Raw genomic sequence first — 17,903 nt, 5'->3', positions numbered from 1 at the left:
GTCAGAACAATAAATAAATAGAGTAAGTAGTGCAAACAGTGCCAAAAGCAGTGCAAACTGAGGATGATCAAGGTGCAGGTAGTGGGCTGGTGACTGACTGGACATTGAAGTGAAGTTTAAGGGGGGGAGAAGTTAAAGGGTGTTGAAGAGTCTGACTGCAGAGGGAAAGAAACTGTTCTTGTGTCTTGAGGTTCTGGTCCTGATGGACCTTAGCCTCCTGCCTGAAGGGAGGAGTTCCAGTAGGTCATGTCCAGGGTGGGAAGGGTCGGCAGCTATCCGGCCTACACGTCCCTGGGTTCTGGAGACATATAGTTCCTGGACAGATGGGAGGCTGCAGCCGATCACTTTCTCTGCAATACGCTGCAGTCTGCTTATGTCCCTGGCTGTGGCTCCAGCGTACCACACAGTGATGGAGGAGGTGAGGATGGACTCAATGATGGCCGTGTAGAACTGCACCATCATCTGGGCCGGCAGCCGGGACTTCTTCAACTGCCGCAGGAAGTACATCCTCTGCTGGGCCTTTTTGAGCAGAGAGCTGATGGAAGGCTCCCACTTAAGGTCCTGAGTGATGGTGGAACCGAGGAAACGGACAGAGTTCACTAGGGTGATGGTAGAGTCTGTCAGGGTGAGAGGGGATGAGGGGGCTGTGACTTTCCTGAAGTCCACTATCATCTCCACTGTCTTCTGAGTGTTCAGCTCCAGGTTGTTGATGCTGCACGACGACACCAGCCGGTCCAACTCCCTCCTGTAGGCAGACTCATCATCATTAAAGATGAGTCCGATGAGGGTGGTGTCATCTGCAAACTTGATCAGTTTAACAGAGTCATGGCTGGAGGTGCAGCAGTTGGTATACAGGAAGAAGAGCAGAGGGGAAAGTACACAGCCCTGTGGAGTTCCTATGCTGATGAATTGGGTGGGGGAGACATCCTTCTCCGGCCGCACACACTGCCTCCGCTCCGTTAGGAAGTCAGTGCTCCACCTGTAGGTGGAGTCAGGCACGTTGAGCTGGAGGAGCTTTTCCTGGAGCAGAGAGGGGAGGATGGTGTTGAACGCAGAGCTGAAGTCCACGAACAGGATCCTAGCATAGGTTCCCGGGGAGTCCAGGTGCTGCAGGATGAAGTGGAGGGCCAGGTTGATAGCGTCGTCAACAGACCTGTTGGCTCTGTAGGCGAACTGCAGTGGGTCCAGGAGGGGGGAGGTGAAGGATTTGAGGTGGGGGAGGACCAGACGCTCGAATGACTTGATGACTACAGACGTAATTACCACAGGTCTGTAGTCATTGAGGCCAGTTATGCAGGGCTTCTTGGGGACAGGGACGATGGTGGACAGTTTGAAGCAGGCCAGGACGTGGCAGGACTCCAGGGAGGTGTTGACGATGTCTGTGAAAACTGCTGCCAGTTCGCCTGCACAGTGTTTCAAGGTAGCAGGGGAGATGCCATCCGGGCCAGGAGCCTTCCGTAAGTTTTGCTTCCGGAAAAGCTTGAGCACCTCCTCTTCTGTCACTGAGAGGACAGTGGTGGGGAAGAGGTGGTCCGGGGGAGTCATAGGCTACGTTCACACTGCAGGGCTTAATGCTCAATTCGGATTTTTTTGCAAGACCGTTCACATTTCCTAGTAAATCCGAATTTCTGTGATCTCCAGTGTGACTGTGACAAGACCCAAACGAGACCCGCATGCGCAGAAGAATACTCAACGGTGAACGACGTCACTCGTTGTTTGCGGAAGTTGCTAACGTAGATGTCAACAGCAGTTTTTTTCAATAGCAGTGTTGTCAACAGCGGAGCTCTTTTGCATTATTACATTTATTTTCATAAAGGAGCAGCACAATTACAATCTTCTCATTTTAAGAAGGCATTGGAGCCGGGCCGTGCGCACGTGTGTCTGTGTATTATGTGTAAGACGAGAGAGGAGAAAAGGAGCGCGTGCAGCGAGGTGGGAATAAGGGGGGCAGTGTGGGGGCGCATTTGTGTTGTGTTTTGGAGGAAGGAGAACGGTAATAAAAGAAGGTTTCCCCATGAATAAATGCTTTTGACTCTTTATTAGCCCGCTTTGGAGAATGTGAGAGTCTGAACGGGGAAGTGAACCCCGGAGGAGGATCCGCCTTCAGCCCTGGAGAAGCCGGCCTCCCCCGCGCTTCTGACCACGATCAGAAAGAGGAAAAAAAGTCATGGCAGGGAAGGTTCAACACCAACTCGGCCATTTCGCTGGAAATTTTTCAAAAACCGCCCGGTTGCGATGAGAGCCCTGGAGTTTGGCCTGAAAAGAGCGATCACCCCAAATATTAATCCAATCGGTGACCTCGCTTCCCTTCCACTGACTGATCTCAGCAGCATCGTCTACCATGGTTGATGTTTATGTTCTTGTTCCCGCCTACTTCAACGCAGAATGATGACGTTTGTTGTGTGTCGATTACATACGATTCGGAATTAGGTGGCCTGGCCGGTCAGACTGCGGTCGCAATTGATTGGAATCAGGACAGCATACCCAAGTGGCCCGGGTCCCATTTGAAAAGATCGGATCTGTGTCGTTCAGACTGTCATGAAAAGATCGGAATTGGGTCGCAAAGGGGCAAAAAAATTGGAATTGGGTCATTTCAGCCTGCAGTGTGAACGTAGCCATACTGTCCTCAGTGATAGTTGGGGAGGAATGTGGCTCCAAAGTTGCTGAGGAAACCTGTTCAGTGAGAGGGGAGGGGGTGGGACTTCAAATCTGGCATGAAAGGTGTTAAGCCTCTCAGCCAGTTGAAGGTCGTCAGCAGCATGTTGGGCTCTGGGCTAGTTGGTGAGTTGCCTAAGCCCTCTCCAAACAGAGGTGACATTGTTGACCGAGAATTGCTCTTCCAGGCGTTTATTGTACCGATAGTCTCTTTGGATTTTTAGACTTGGAAAGAAAATGATAATTTCTTCTCACAATGACCTTTCTCCCCCAGTGGGGTCATCACGGGTCCATTCACTCAGTGCTGTTACTGCCCACCTATATAAATGCTGCCAATTCCTTTCAATAAAACTTTAAAATTTTGCACAACATACATTACTTGTTTGATGTACGACAGCAGCTACTTCCTGTTCCAAATAGCTGCTGTCACCAAACTCCAATAGACCTCTATAGAAAAATAGGCAGCTGTTACTCAGTCATTCTAAATAGACAGAATTACCATTCTTGCTGTGAAACATTTTTTCTTAATATCTTGTTGCTAATCATAGTTTTACAATACATACAGTAGGGGTGTAACGATACGCTAAAATCTAATTTCGGTTCGGTTCAGAGTTTATTGGCGCTCGGTTCGATACGTTTTGGTTCAGTACGGCTGTTTAACAAATCTGCCTGATATGAACTGCTATTTTATGAGCTAGTAAGTTATTGATATTTATTGTTTGTGTTTTGCTGTCAGACACCTCAATTTCTCCCTTGGGAGATTAATAAAGCTTTAATCTATCTATTTTCTGAATTTTTTATGTACAAAAAGCCAGAAAATAATTACTTGCAAAATGTATTTATTGGTTTTATATAACAATAAATAAAATTGACCTTTGTAGGTGATCTGCTTAATAAAATAAGAAACAACTATTAGCTGCCAGGAACAAAAAAATTTGGATAATTAACACTGGCCTGAAAAATTTACTTGCACCTTTATTTTCTTGTATACCCAATTGTTCCAATCGGGTCATGCCGTTTTAAGAGCATTAACAGATCTATTCTGTGGCATACACTATCTTTGTGTAACGATGTCAACACAACAGCATTCCCCACAGGAGAGCGTAGGCTAAGCATTACCCATGCTGATCCTGTGGACATGCGCACTGTCACCTCCATCACCTGATAGCTGTTGAAGCTGAAGTGCAAAGATGTTTCTGACCATGGAAGGCGGATTTTCCTTCAGGGTTCACCTCCCCGTGTGGACTTATTGCTGTTCTCCATAACTGAGCTACACAAACTGAACGGGCGCTCACACACAGTCTTAAGGCCCGTACACACCGGGACGAATATTCGCCAGGCGTTATTCGCCAGCGTTTTTCGCCACGTTTTTTGTGTTCACACCCAGGCGATTTTCGCTGACGATGAGTGGAGTGAACATGCAATTTCATTCCCTGACATTAGATGGCGCTTAATGTAAACAGAAATACTCCTGTACACAAGGTGGCGCTGCGCAACTTTACGCTTCTTAAAGTCGCTTTTCACTCAGAAGAAGAGAGCAAGTATTTACCCGCTTGTCAGAATCAAACAAAGAAAACGTGAATATTTCAAGCACCAGTAGCTCCAACTGGTGCTTGGTTCGGGGATGTTTTAGAATGTCCGTCATTATTTCTTCGCGGCAGTGTAGACGCTACTTGACGTCTATCTTCTTCGCTGGTATGTGTGCTCAGCAAGGCAGTTTTGTTTTTGAGCGCCCCCAAGTTGTGTTTTACTGTAACTTCAGAAGCTCCAGACACGTGTGCAAAAGCGCCATTCTCATTGGTCGAGTAGATTTCGACGCGACGCGTCGAAAAAAAAAAACGAACCCGAGGCGTTTTTTTTTTTGACGCTTTAACGCGTGGCGTTTTTTCGCGTCGGTGTGCACACTCTCGTTGGTGCCCTTTGTTTAGTCACGAGGCGTTAAACGTCGGCGAAAATCGCCGGCGAAATTCGTCCCGGTGTGAACAGGCCTTTACGCTGCGCGCGACACGTTCTGCCCCCACCCCCCCCTTCCTACAGGCACGCAATTGCAGAAACCGGTGAGAGTCTCGGCGGAATACCGCGAGTAACAGTAGTTCCGCCTCAACGCAAAGTTAATACATTTGCAGGGAAAAAATAAACAAACCGAAAAACCAAAACGGTACGAACGTGAACCGAACCGAAAGTGCTGTACCGAAACGGTTCGGTCCAACTACGTGTACCGTTACACCCCTAGCATACAGTCACTATAACAAATAAAAAAGGCCTCTACTTGTGTTTCTGCAGGCCTCCCCCAGCGTTTGATGACTGAAGAGGAAGATCTCTGCATCCAGCAGAGGAACTTCAGAGTGGAACAGCAAGAACCGGAACCTCCACAGATTAAAGAGGAATTAGGGGAAATCTGCATCATTCAGGATGAAGATCAGCTTGATCTGAAGCAGGAGACTGATACCTTGATGGAGATTCCTACTTATGAGGAAAATGAGAACAGTGAAGCAGATCTAAACAATCAGCAGAGCTTTAATGTAACTGATAGTCAGGATGAAGAAGGAAACCAACATGAAGAATCAACATCAACTACAGATGAAGAGACAGACCCACAGAACAGAGATCAGAGGAAGAAAAGAGACAGAAGTCATGTCCAAAGTGTGGACAGCTCTCACATGTCAGCAGGTCAGTGTGACTCTGATGTTAGAAAAAATTCCAAGAAGACAAATCTTGGTAAGACATACAAAAAATCTCAAAAAGAAGAGAAACTTTCCTCTATCAAGTCTGGTAAAAACTCAGGAATAATTACTAACCCATCTGACCATATGGAAACTGGGTCTGATGAAAGATGTTATATCTGTAAAGAATGTGGTAAAAGCTTTTGTAACATATCTCTGTTCAGAATTCACGCAAGAATCCATGCAGAAGATGAGAGATTTTCTTGTAAAGAATGTGAGAAAAGTTTTAGTCACAGATCTAGTCTCAAAACACACATGAGAACTCATACAGGAGAAATGCCTTTTTCTTGTAAAGAATGTGATACAAGTTTTCGTCATGGGGCTAGTCTCAAAAGACACATGATGACTCACACAGGAGAAAAGCCTTTTTTTTGTAAAGAATGTAAAAAAAGTTTTAATCAAATATCTACTCTCAAAACACACATGAGAACTCACACAGGAGAAAAGCCTTTTTCTTGTAAAGAATGTAAAAAAAGTTTTAGTCGAATATATCATCTCAAAACACACATGAGAACTCACACAGGAGAAAAGCCTTTTTTTTGTAAAGAATGTAAAAAAAGTTTTCAGCAAATAGCTACTCTCAAAACACACATGAGAACTCACACAGGAGAAAAGCCTTTTTCTTGTAAAGAATGTAAAAAAAGTTTTAATCAAATGGCTAATCTCAAAAGACACATGAGAACTCACACAGGAGAAAAGCCTTTTTCTTGTAAAGAATGTAAAAAAAGTTTTAATCAAATATCTACTCTCAAAACACACATGAGAACTCACACAGGAGAAAAGCCTTTTTCTTGTAAAGAATGTAAAAAAAGTTTTAGTCGAATATATCATCTCAAAACACACATGAGAACTCACACAGGAGAAAAGCCTTTTTCTTGTCAAGAATGTGATTCAAGTTTTAGTTGCAGATCTAGTCTTCAGACACACATGAGAACTCACAAGACTTTCTCTTTACAAACGATGTAATAAAGGATTTACTGTAAATTCTAAATTCTAAACTTTTCTGATAAGAGGTCGACGCCTCAACCTCTGCACCACAGTCAAAGACTTTATTTTACAGGAGGGAAAAATCTGATGGCCTCCATACCTTATTGATGAGGTAATTTAATTAGAGGGAGGCACAAGGGAGTATTTAATGTGTAGAAATGAAGTTTTCTACAAATTTATTGTTATAATATGATACTTTTACTTTCTATTAGTTTTGTTTTAGGTTTTCATTTTCTCTATATAAAAAGCAAAAAAAAGTAATGGATCAATACATTTGAATCTTTGTGTAATGATATTAGACGAAGAGTTTTACTGCTGACAAAATATGTACAACCTTTTCATAAAATGAATTGTTTTAGATGTATCTGCAAATAGAAATGAGTTGTTTGTTTTGAGTCATTAGAGCTAATTCTTGAATGTCTTCATTATGGTTGAAATGTTTTTTTATACATCTTAAATTTTAGGCAAGGCAAGGCAAGTTTATTTGTATAGCAGAATTCGTACACAAAGTAATTCAAGGTGCTTCACAAAACAGAAAAATGCATTCAAATCACAATACATCATAGAAATAATCAACGTAAAATTTTCTTCAAAAGCAAAGATAAAATTAGAAAATTGATTTAAAAAGAAAGGAAAACTTTTTCGGCACTGGCAGTCATATCATGCTGAGTCGCGGTCAAAGTCGTCAGCAAAATCAAAGATAGGACAAAAGCAAGATTTGACACAACACATGCAAAAACATGCATTTTGCAAATGCAAAAAAAAAAAAAATTAAAGCAAAAAAGGTAAAGCAGAATAAAAAATCATTAAAAAGCAAATATTTAATATTTTCTCTTGCAACTTAGAAAGTTTTGTGTGCAACGTGGTGGCAGAAATATCACTCCTTATTTCTCAAGGTTTTTTTCCATCTGCGACGACACGGTGAGATGAGAGGACATCAGTGTGCTTCTGGAACACATACAGAAGTAGTAACTTGGCACAAATCGACACTGAAGGAGTATTCTAAAGATTTTCAAACAGAGTTGTGTTTAAAGAGATATCCTGATGAGTTAAAGATTGTTTTTCCGTTTTTTTAATAAGCTAACCACATGATGAAGCCAATAGGAGAAAGGTTGCTTATATGTTTCTGTAATTACTTTATTATTGAGGTGAAATATGATCTTTCAGCCTATTGATATGATATGATCATTGTGTTTTACAGTGCTGGTAGTCCTGTTCATTTTCTCTCCTTTTTTATTTGCAATGTCTAAGATGGCTGACTCGTAATCTTTATAAATACAGCAGTGTAGTAAAAATGCACTTGGGAGCAATGATGTATTACTCTGAAATGCAGAATAATGTTGGATTTTAAGTTTTCTAACCAAAATAAAGTCTAAAGCTTACTGACATAAGTTCTGAAAAAACACGTGTGCTTTGACACAGGGGCTTTATCTCTTTATCTTCTTGTTTACATTCTTTTTATTCCAGAAACTATTCAAGAGTTGACACAATTCCAGTGGATTCTTATGTGGAGAAAGCAGCCTCACACTGAGATGCAGCACTGCACAGTAGGGACGTGATTACGTAATCACCTTGAATCAGCTGATTCTGCAGCGCAGAAAAGAGGCTTTGTTACGGTATATCAGGATGACCCAAATTCAGGACCAGACTCCAACGTTGAGGGAAGATCCAGAACTCTTTTCATAAAAAACACCACATTCATTGGTTAAAACCAAAATAACCAGGGGGGTATTCCAGGAAGCTTGTTTAAACTAGCCTGACTTTAACCCTGAACTCTCGCTGAAATCCCCCTGAACTTGCTTACTCTGGGTTAGGCCTGGGCGATAAATCGATCAAATGAATTAATTCGAATTTTTTGTTACGGGCGATTTCAAAAATAACTAAATCGAGTTTTTATGTGGCGCAGTTTTGGCTCCCCAGAGCTTCCGTAGCGTTAGTTTCACGTGGCGACAATCGACACACGAAGCAGCTAGCGACAGCATGGCCACCGGTGAGAGTGGGAAGTTTGTTCCCAAGAATGGAATAAAATCATCTGTTGTTTGGAACTGGTCTGGGTTTACTGCCACAGACGTGGAGGAAGAGACACCCCCCCCCCACGCTGCCTAAAGCCCATCGAAGTCAAAAGCTCTCACACGCGCTCGCGTAGCACGCGCTCAGTCCTCTTAAACACGCACGCGCCCTGACACACACACACATATACTCATGCTACAACGCCTGTATAGTTAGTTAGTTAGTTAGTTGTTACTGTTATTTGTTAATAAAGAATACTGCGTTGTAATTATTAATTGTACCGGTAGATTCATTTGCGATGCGGCCGCCGTAGGATTTTGTTTTCGGAGGAGGCGGCCGCGAGGGGGGAGGGGGGGTTGACCGTGACTCCTGCTGCTTCATCCTCTTCTCCGTGGAGAAGACGGGGTTTCTTAATTTAATTAAAACCTTAGAGCCCAGATATGAGCTGCATTGTTAATCCTTTAGAAAATGGTGCTACTGTCAAGGTGAATGTTTGTCTCCTTTTAGTCTAGACTACAAAGTGGGACTGAAAACACAGCTGGGACTTTAAGTAAGGAAGTAACCTTTATATTTTGGATAAGTGAAAACAAGTTTAGAATAACGAAATTATACAAAAACAAGACAAAAATTATATTAAACAGGTTAAAATTATTTAAACACAAGTCCAAAAAGAAAAAGAAGAAAAATCTTATACTTAACTTTGATTCCAAGAGTGTGTTCATTTATTTATTATTCATCCCAGAAATGGGGGTTACATTTGTCTTGGGTTTTAAATAAAAGCAACATTTGCTTGAACTTGTCTGCCGTTTGTACTTATTGCTTTCCTTAAGTAGGGGGGGGGGGGTCGGGAAAAAATCGGAAATCGAATTAAAAAATCGAATTTATTTTTTAGGCCATATCGCCCAGCCCTACACTGGGTATGTCGGTTCCAAAAGACCGGATATGATTTGGTGTAATAGCGCTGGACTTGGTAATCCTGGGTTAATGCACGTGCACGTCATGTACATAAAGACATTCTCAATGGATCGCCGATTTCTGGAGTCACCATGGAAACGGGTGGTGGAAAAACGAGAGAAAGCTACACTTCAGAGAGACGGAGTCTGAGATTTTAATGATGGCGTATAAAGATTATAAACCCATCAAAAATTCTGATGGATTCTGATTATGATGGACTTCATAAAGTCAACAACCCGTCATCCACAGATAAGGGATGGAGGCACATTTGTTTGATCTAATTAAGCCCGTTTGGACTCTGGCGCTCCACGCGCTGATGAATAGTGGCGTTTGGAGGAAGTGCGGCTGCGCAGTCCGTCACTGAACACCGTCACTGCCTGGACCTCTTTCTGGGTCCTAGTGCCCTAAAGGTTACAGCTCCTGGTTATACAAGAAAAAAGTCCATTCTAGAGGCCACTCTGACGTCATCATTATCAGACAGTGTTACCTAGCAACCATAGCAAGACCATAGCAGCTATAGAGGGAAACCCAACAAACCATCAACGGCGGTTAAAGCAGTCAGACGTTTGTTCTGCAGCTCAGCAAAAATCTCTGCTTTAGGTTTTGGGGAGAAAATCAAAGGAAAACACACGGAGAAGGATTCTGCAAAGGAAATCCCAAGTTCTATTGGTAAGTCAGCGTCCTGGAAACATGCTTTGTTGGTTCTGAAGTGGCATGAATGCAGACTTAGATTGCTTTGTTTCCTTGGATTCTTCAGATTGATTCAAGCTGTAAATGTTGTCAGCATAAAGCAAGTTTGGACTAAACTAAAGCAGAAAGTGGCTTTGAAGATGGTCAGGAGAAATGAGGGCTTTTTTCAGGAATTCTGGGAAGAGGAGGACTTCTCCAAACAACCAGAATCTAGGAGGAGGTTTTTTCAGCATTGAGATCAGGATTTAGCATGAGCTTCAATCCCATTTTTGTTCAATCCAAATGTTTACCGTCATATTCAGGAGTTCAACTCTGAAAGCCACCATGACATCATAGACATTAAAGACCCTGTTACCTAGCAACCAAACACAACAAACTGTAGACTATTCAAACTGGACATTTTGGGGCAACAATTCTTTTCTAACTCAAGTTTTGATGAAAAATCCAAATGATGGAAACAGATTGTGTAAAGGAAATGAGGATCTATTGGTGAGTCACAGTCCTGGGGCCTGTTTCAGAAAGGAGGTTAAGTGTAAACTCTGAGTGCATTAACCCTGGAATCAGGGAAACCCTGGGTTTTCCGTTTCAGAATGGGAGGTTTGTTAAACCAGAGAAAACAGAGTAAGTCAAACCCGTTTCTGAAAGAGAGGTAACTTTTACTCGGAGTCAGTGTCCATGGTTACTTATGCTGTGAACCTAACCTGGTCGGGAGCAGGTTTTATTCTCCAAACTCAAAGTTTCTGCCGGTCCCCTCCCCTTTTTAAAGACGAAGCGGTATGTTTCGCTTTAACCTTCATTGTCCAAATTTCCGTCACACAGAGACGGTCTAAGTGACAAGAATGGCTTGTCCTTTTTTGGAGGACCCAATAGACGAGGAGGCTGCATTAATTCGTAGAGAATTATATTTACCTCGTACGAGGATTTTGAGAAGACTCAATATTTTGTCATTGCTCCATACGTTTTTGTTTGAGCGTTACCGTTACAAAATGAAAACATTAGGTATTGCTATGTATATGTTTCTTATGTCAAATATTGTCAACAAAGCCTACATCCATGACATGCTCACATTTGACCTGATTGAATTATGTTTTTATACTTCAGTTTTAGCTGCTGCCATGTTCTTTTAATTCCTGCAGGATTGCATCTACATGAAAATGAAATCAGGGACATTGAATTAGATTAATGTAACAATTAATTTTTGGAAACACAATTTGCTAGTACTGCTTACTTTCTTAATCCCATATAAACCTATACCACTTGATCAATACAAGGGTAGTGTTGCAGCGTGTGTGTGCTGAGCGGGGTGCAATCCACGAGAGACAAGGGGAGGGGCGAGTGCAGGTGCAGATGGGGGGGGGGGGGTGAGCACGGAGCGAGGTGTGTGCGTGGTATATATTGTGTGTTCGGAGAACGGAGCACTTAGTTAAATAAAGAGAAGGTGTCATTCCCAGAATAACTGCTTTGGAGTCATTCTTAATCCGCTCTGGAGGTTGAGGGTTTCTAACGGGAAGTGAACCCCGAAAGAGAATTCCCTTCAGCCCTGAAGGAAATCTCCCCTGCGCTTCTGACCACGGTCGGAAAGACGAGAGAAAAGAAAGGAGAAGTCTTCGCGCAGCGAAAGGTTCAACAGTAGACAAAAGTTCACTTTTAAAACACAATTGCATGTATTAATATTAAACTGACCAACGTTTGCAAGAGGGGGAGGTTAACAAAAAAGTCCTCTAAACATTACCGCCGTTAAATGCATTTTCCCCCAGATTGGTTCTGTACACTATGCAGCATTTCATGCAATTACACCAGGAATAACACTTCAAAAGTACACCTAAATATCGCCATTTTTTATTTCACACCTTACGCTACTTAAAAAGTTATTACAGCCAATATTTTATAACAATGATTTAAATGCAAACTTAGGCATTAACTTGAGCAGCTATGTTTTCCACGCTAACTGTCTCTGTTTTGCAGATGCAGCGGTGTTGCTTTTCTTCTGGAATATGTGCTCATATTCACTGTAACTCTGCAGCAGCACGTCAAGTTCAGCTGGCGAAAAATATGCAGACCTCTTTGTTTTCACGGTTGCCATGGTGACTCGTAATATCTGCGCTCCATTGATAATGGCTTCTTATAGTCGCGGTGCGCACGCTTAACTCCGAATCAGTCCACTCAGAATTGATTGACCTAACTCGGATCAGCTTCTCTGAAACAGAAAACTCAGAGTTGTTAATCTCTCGATTGACCAACTCAGAGTTCAAGTTTAACCTCAGAGTTGGTTGAACCTCCTTTCTGAAACAGGCCCCTGGAAACATGAGTTGTGCTCTGATGAAGACGCCTGATCCAAATGTGGATTTTTGAAATGTTCTTCATGAGATTCAAACTGATTGAAGCTTTGAATTAAAGGTGTCAACACATTTCTGCATTGGATTCATTCTGTTTCAGTGTCTAAGGTTGGTTTTGTGGCAGAAACCAAGTTTTTGTTGAACAGTAGCGTTTGAAAAAGCAGAAAGTGGCTTTGAAGATGGTCAGGAGAACTTCTTTGAAGAGGAGGACTTCTCCAAACAACCACAACCTTAGAGGAAGTTTTCTGAGCATTCATAGAATGCTTTTCAAATGACTCATCATTTTCCACAAGAAGCTAATGAGTTTTTCCAAATGCATGCTGGATATTCTTAGTTCTAGCTTGGAAAGCACTTTGTGGGATTTCCCTGGAAAACCTGCTTTATCAATCATTTTGGTCTCTTTTTCTTCTTCTAAGTTCCAGCTTGGTGAGTGTGCAGGTAGCCATGGCAACCAGTGTCCAGGTCAAAGGGAGGACAACGGCCATCCAGTCTCCAGGCTTTTGGATTGATTTGGATTTGATAAACATTAGTTTCCCTCATTTTAATAGTAGAATTCAACACGGGACATATAGTGGATTGTAAGAATAGGAACAAAAACAGCAACAACAAAATAATCCTCCTCCCCTTAAAACATGCATTTGACTCTGAACAAGTCTAAAACAAATCCAAGCATAGACCAGCGCTGGGGCTCCTGCTAGTTTCTTTTAGAAGAGCCTGCCTCTTCAAAACATAGAATGTTCAACAACTAGAGCTAAAAATGTCTGTTGGTAGATTTCTGGATGTTGGCCGTATCCCAGCGAGCAAGGCCAAGTCAGCCCCATATGGTTTCAAAGTGGACAGAAAAGGTTTTTAGGAGTTTCTAGAATGTTCAACAACTAGAGCTAAATGAAACTAGTGCATGAAATGACAAAGAACTTCCTGTTTGAAAGGAATCTCATGATGGCTTCCACCTGTCTCTTTGCTTTTCCTTTCTTTTTTGGGTTTCTCCTCTTTGGGAGGTTACACAAAACTGCACTTTAACCCAGAAGGAAACAACAACCGCTCCACAATCCCTGAATCCCCTACAGCCTTTATCGAAACATTTACATTGACCATTATCACACATTTGATTGCATTTTCTCAGAACAACAAGCACAACTTCCCGTTTGTTTGTGTGTGAAATGATTCCAAAAAGCCATGTGTCATCCTGGAGGGACTGGTTTCTCATCAATGCAGACCACCAAGTTTCTCTGCTTTCTGACTATTTGGTGGCTGGTAGGCCTTTTGGGATTTTTGTCAGGGAAAGAAGTGAACCTGGGCTCCAAATATTGGAAGACACTGATCTAAAAGTACTAGGACATCTGGAGAAAGCTCTAGTTCTGCTCCAACTCAGTCCAAAGCACTGAAGATAGATGGAGTTGGATTTGGGAGAGGACTGAGCTCATTCAGATGAAGAAAGAACAAGTCAACAGATGAAGAAGATTTCAGGAAGTTTCCCATTCAACAATTTCAAGTTTCCAGAGAGCTAGTTTAGCATCCGTGTTCTGGACCAAACCACTGTCCCTCTGAAGGTCCAGACACAGAGAGGCCCAGAGTGACCCCCATTTCTCCTTTTTGCTCTCTCCAGTGGCTGACTCCGCCCCTTAGGACGTCCCCCTGTGTGGATCAGTGGTCAGTGTGAAGTCAGTTTCCTGTTTTTAGCTTTAGATTTCTGTTGAAATGTAAAGGTTCATTCAGAATTCCCCAGCGGCCTCATGTTGGAGGAGGGGCTTCATGAAACGCCGCTGGAGGCGGAGCTTGAACACACACCGCTTCCTGGAACCCAAACTCAGGCTAAGTGGAGGAAAAGTTGGGATTTCTGGTGTTTGTAAAGATCTGGAATGGTTTCCTCCCACAAAAAGGCCTTTTTCTAGTTTCCTGCAGATGAATTCTTTTCCTGCTGGGAGTTCTCATCTGGGTTTGCAGATTCTTAGTTGGAGGAAAACTTGGAGCAAATTCTTCCCAGAAAAAGGATTTTCTCTGGAGTGAATTGACATGAACAGAGTGAGTTTGGACTGAAAGCAGCAACAGGGAGGAGATGTTAGAGCTTCATCAGAAAACAGCTTTCTGGAGGAGTTGGAAGACGTCAACAGTCACAGTGATGGTGAGGAGGAGGAGCTAAGACTTCCAAAGTCAGAGCTAAAGATGGAGGAGCAGCAGGAGGAGGTTCTTCACTGAAGGAGAGCACAAGTCCAGCTTGTCAGTGCTTTGCTGATTGGCTAGTTGGATGTGTTCTTTGATGAGCTTTTCAATCTGACGTCTGCTTGGAGGACTGTTTTCATCCTTTTGGATGATTCCACTATTTGAACCAGACCTGGAACTAGAAGAGACTCAATGAGAACAGAAAGACAAGAAAGGATCCAAACCAAACTCTTCTTCTGTCGGGAGCAGGTTTAGTTGAAGCTTAGTTTGTTGTCAGAGAGGTGAAGCAGCATGGCGTGTCGATTTAAAGATGATTTAGTGGATGAAGAAGCTCAGATAATACTTTTTTCACCGTGAGAGGGTGATAAGATCACATATGGATGTTGAAAAATTAAACTTTTTTACTTTTATCTAACATAGTTATTTGCTTCAGTTAAGATAACTCCTTTGTTTGTTAAGTCAGTTTAAAAATAACACGCAGTTATCAGACAGTTATTTTACTTTCATTCAAAGTAATTCAATTAAGTAGATGTAACGTTGGTCCTGCTGTTAGATCGGCACCGCAAAAAATTGTGGGATACCTTTTTCTTTGCCTGTCTGGACGGATTTTGGTTTAAGTGTGGGTTTTTGACCAAATGTGTTTAGTTGTTTAGCTGTTTTACTGTGTTGTGCCATGTTTTGCTGAGATGTTTAGTCCTACTGTGATTATGTCTCTGCACCATGAGTAAGAGTGAATGAGAGGATGATGAGTTTATATAGCACCCCTACTGTTGAGAATCACATCTATCTGATCACAGATGGATTGGTCCTTCAGGAACCTTATCAGACACATCAGGAACCTTCACTAAGCCTCATCCTATGTTTCTCTTTATCTCATTTGCTGATTTTTTCTGTGTAATTTATTTCATTTTAATCAAGAAGTCTGAATAAAATGATTTTCCTAATGTTCTTCTGTCTCTAAATTAAAAAGGTAATGAGTGTAGAAAGAAGAACGGGATGTTTCTGTCACTTTGGATTGAGGTCAGAATGTGGTGATTTCAGGTTTTTGTTGGGACTTTGTGGAAAGTGTTGAGTCACTTTTGAAAACTTTCATCATCTATGTATATTTGTGCAAAAAAGAAAACTGGAAGGATTTTAAGGCAACAGAGAAGACAGGTTTGATGAACTTCTGCTCCCACAGTCGATGCAGCAGAGACAGAAACTGAAGCCTTCATCACATCACCATAGCTGGATTCCAGAGCGCTTTATCAAAGCGCCTTAAGCCCGTTTGGACTCTGGCGCTCCACGCGCTGATGAATAGTGGCGTTTGGAGGAAGTGCGGCTGCGCAGTCCGTCACTGAACACCGTCACTGCCTGGACCTCTTTCTGGGTCCTAGTGCCCTAAAGGTTACAGCTCCTGGTTCCACAAGAAAAAAGTCCATTCTAGAGGCCACTCTGACGTCATCATCATCAAAGACAGCGTTACCTAGCAACCATACCAAGACCATAGCAGCTATAGAGGGAAACACAACAAACCATCAACGGCGGTTAAAGCAGTCAGACGTTTGTTCTGCAGCTCAGCAAAAATCTCTGCTTTAGGTTTTGGGGAGAAAAACAAAGGAAAACACACGGAGAAGGATTCTGCAAAGGAAATCCCAAGTTCTATTGGTAAGTCAGCGTCCTGGAAACATGCTTTGTTGGTTCTGAAGTGGCATGAATGCAGACTTAGATTGGTTTGTTTCCTTGGATTCTTCAGATTGATTCAAGCTGTAAATGTTGTCAGCATAAAGCAAGTTTGGACTAAACTAAAGCAGAAAGCAGCTTTGAAGATGGTCAGGAGAAATGAGGGCTTTTTTCAGGAATTCTTGGAAGAGGAGGACTTCTCCAAACAACCAGAATCTAGGAGGAGGTTTTTTCAGCATTGAGATCAGGATTTAGCATGAGATTCAATCCCATTTTTGTTCAATCCAAATGTTTACCGTCATATTCAGGAGTTCAACTCTGAAAGCCACCATGACATCATAGACATTAAAGACCCTGTTACCTAGCAACCAAACACAACATACTGTAGACTATTCAAACTGGACATTTTGGTGCAACAATTCTTTTGGTTTTGTGGCAGAAACCAAAAGAATTGTTGAACAGTAGCGTTTGAAAAAGCAGAAAGTGGCTTTGAAGATGGTTGGAAAGCACTTTGTGGGATTTCCCTGGAAAACCTGCTTTATCAATCATTTTGGTCTCTTTTTCTTCTTCTAAATTCCAGCTTGGTGAGTGTGCAGGTCGCCATGATAACCACTGTCCAGGTCAAAGGGAGGACCACGGCCATCCAGTCTCCAGGCTTTTGGATTGATTTGGATTTGATAAACATTTGTTTCCCACATTTTAATAGTAGAATTCAACACGGGACATATAGTGGATTGTAAGAATAGGAACAAAAACAGCAACAACAAAATAATCCTCCTCCCCTTAAAACATGCATTTGACTCTGAACAAGTCTAAAACAAATCCAAGCAAAGACCAGCGCTGGGGCTCCTGCTAGTTTCTTTTAGAAGAGCCTGCCTCTTCAAAACATAGAATGTTCAACAACTAGAGCTAAAAATGTCTGTTGGTAGATTTCTGGATGTTGGCCGTATCCCAGCTAGCAAGGCCAAGTCAGCCCCATATGGTATGGCCTCAATCTTAGACATATAAGGGTTCAGGAAGTACTATAATTTAAGATGGAAAAACATTCAATTGAATTGGAGTAATACAACATTAAGTTCAGAATTAGGATTCTTTGTTGACATTTTACATGGTGATACAATGAAATTGCAGCAGCCTTGAAGTGATGACGTTAAATAAAATAAAGTATAGAAAAAAATGAAAGGATAAATGAAAATAGAAAAGTTAGTTAAATATGTAAATTTGAGTTGTATAAACAAATATTGAGTTGGATAGACACAATAAATTAGGTTGAATAAAAACTTAATTAATAGTTACCAATATTTTCTGTCAGTTATTTGTATCCTGTTATATATGTATTCATTTTTTGTGACTCTGACTTTAACTTCAGTTCTTTCAACATCATGCAGCAATAGGGATGCTAAATTAGCTCATCCTCCTCTCACTCATGGTGCAGAAAGAATTAAACATAGCAGGACAAAGACTAGACAAAACACAGTAAAACAACTAAACAACTAAACACATTTAGTCAAAAACCCACACTTAAACCCAAATCTGTCCAGACAGGCAGAGGGAATGATATCCCAGAATCCCTTGCGGTGCCGATCTAACAGCAGCACCAAAGTTACACCTACTTAATTGAATTAATTTGAATGAAAGTAAAATAACTGTCTGATAACTACTTGTTATTTTTAAGGTGACTTAACTAAATATAATTGATTTATCTAAACTAAAGCAAATAATTAAG

At 41.8% G+C, this 17,903-nt stretch overlaps 2 protein-coding genes across 2 annotated transcripts in view; one reads left to right on the top strand and one right to left on the bottom strand.

Annotated features, from left to right (window-relative positions):
- Positions 1 to 17,903, top strand: part of LOC101172629 (zinc finger protein 436-like) — a 1,005,429-nt gene that overhangs the window by 693,388 nt on the left and 294,138 nt on the right. The window contains exon 3 of the mRNA XM_023962276.1: positions 4,939 to 5,325. Within this exon, the coding sequence (XP_023818044.1) occupies positions 4,939 to 5,325 (387 nt within the window). The remainder of the gene's footprint in view (positions 1 to 4,938; positions 5,326 to 17,903) is intronic.
- LOC110016657 (zinc finger protein 502-like) overlaps positions 1 to 17,903 on the bottom strand; it is a 970,715-nt gene that overhangs the window by 749,196 nt on the left and 203,616 nt on the right. The gene's annotated exons all lie outside the window — the stretch shown is intronic.

Source organism: Oryzias latipes, chromosome 2 (assembly GCF_002234675.1).
Source record: "Oryzias latipes chromosome 2, ASM223467v1".
NCBI classification, from domain to species: Eukaryota; Metazoa; Chordata; class Actinopteri; order Beloniformes; family Adrianichthyidae; genus Oryzias; species Oryzias latipes.
The sequence above is the reverse complement of the archived record's forward strand: the minus strand, read 5'-3'. Positions and strand labels throughout refer to the sequence as shown.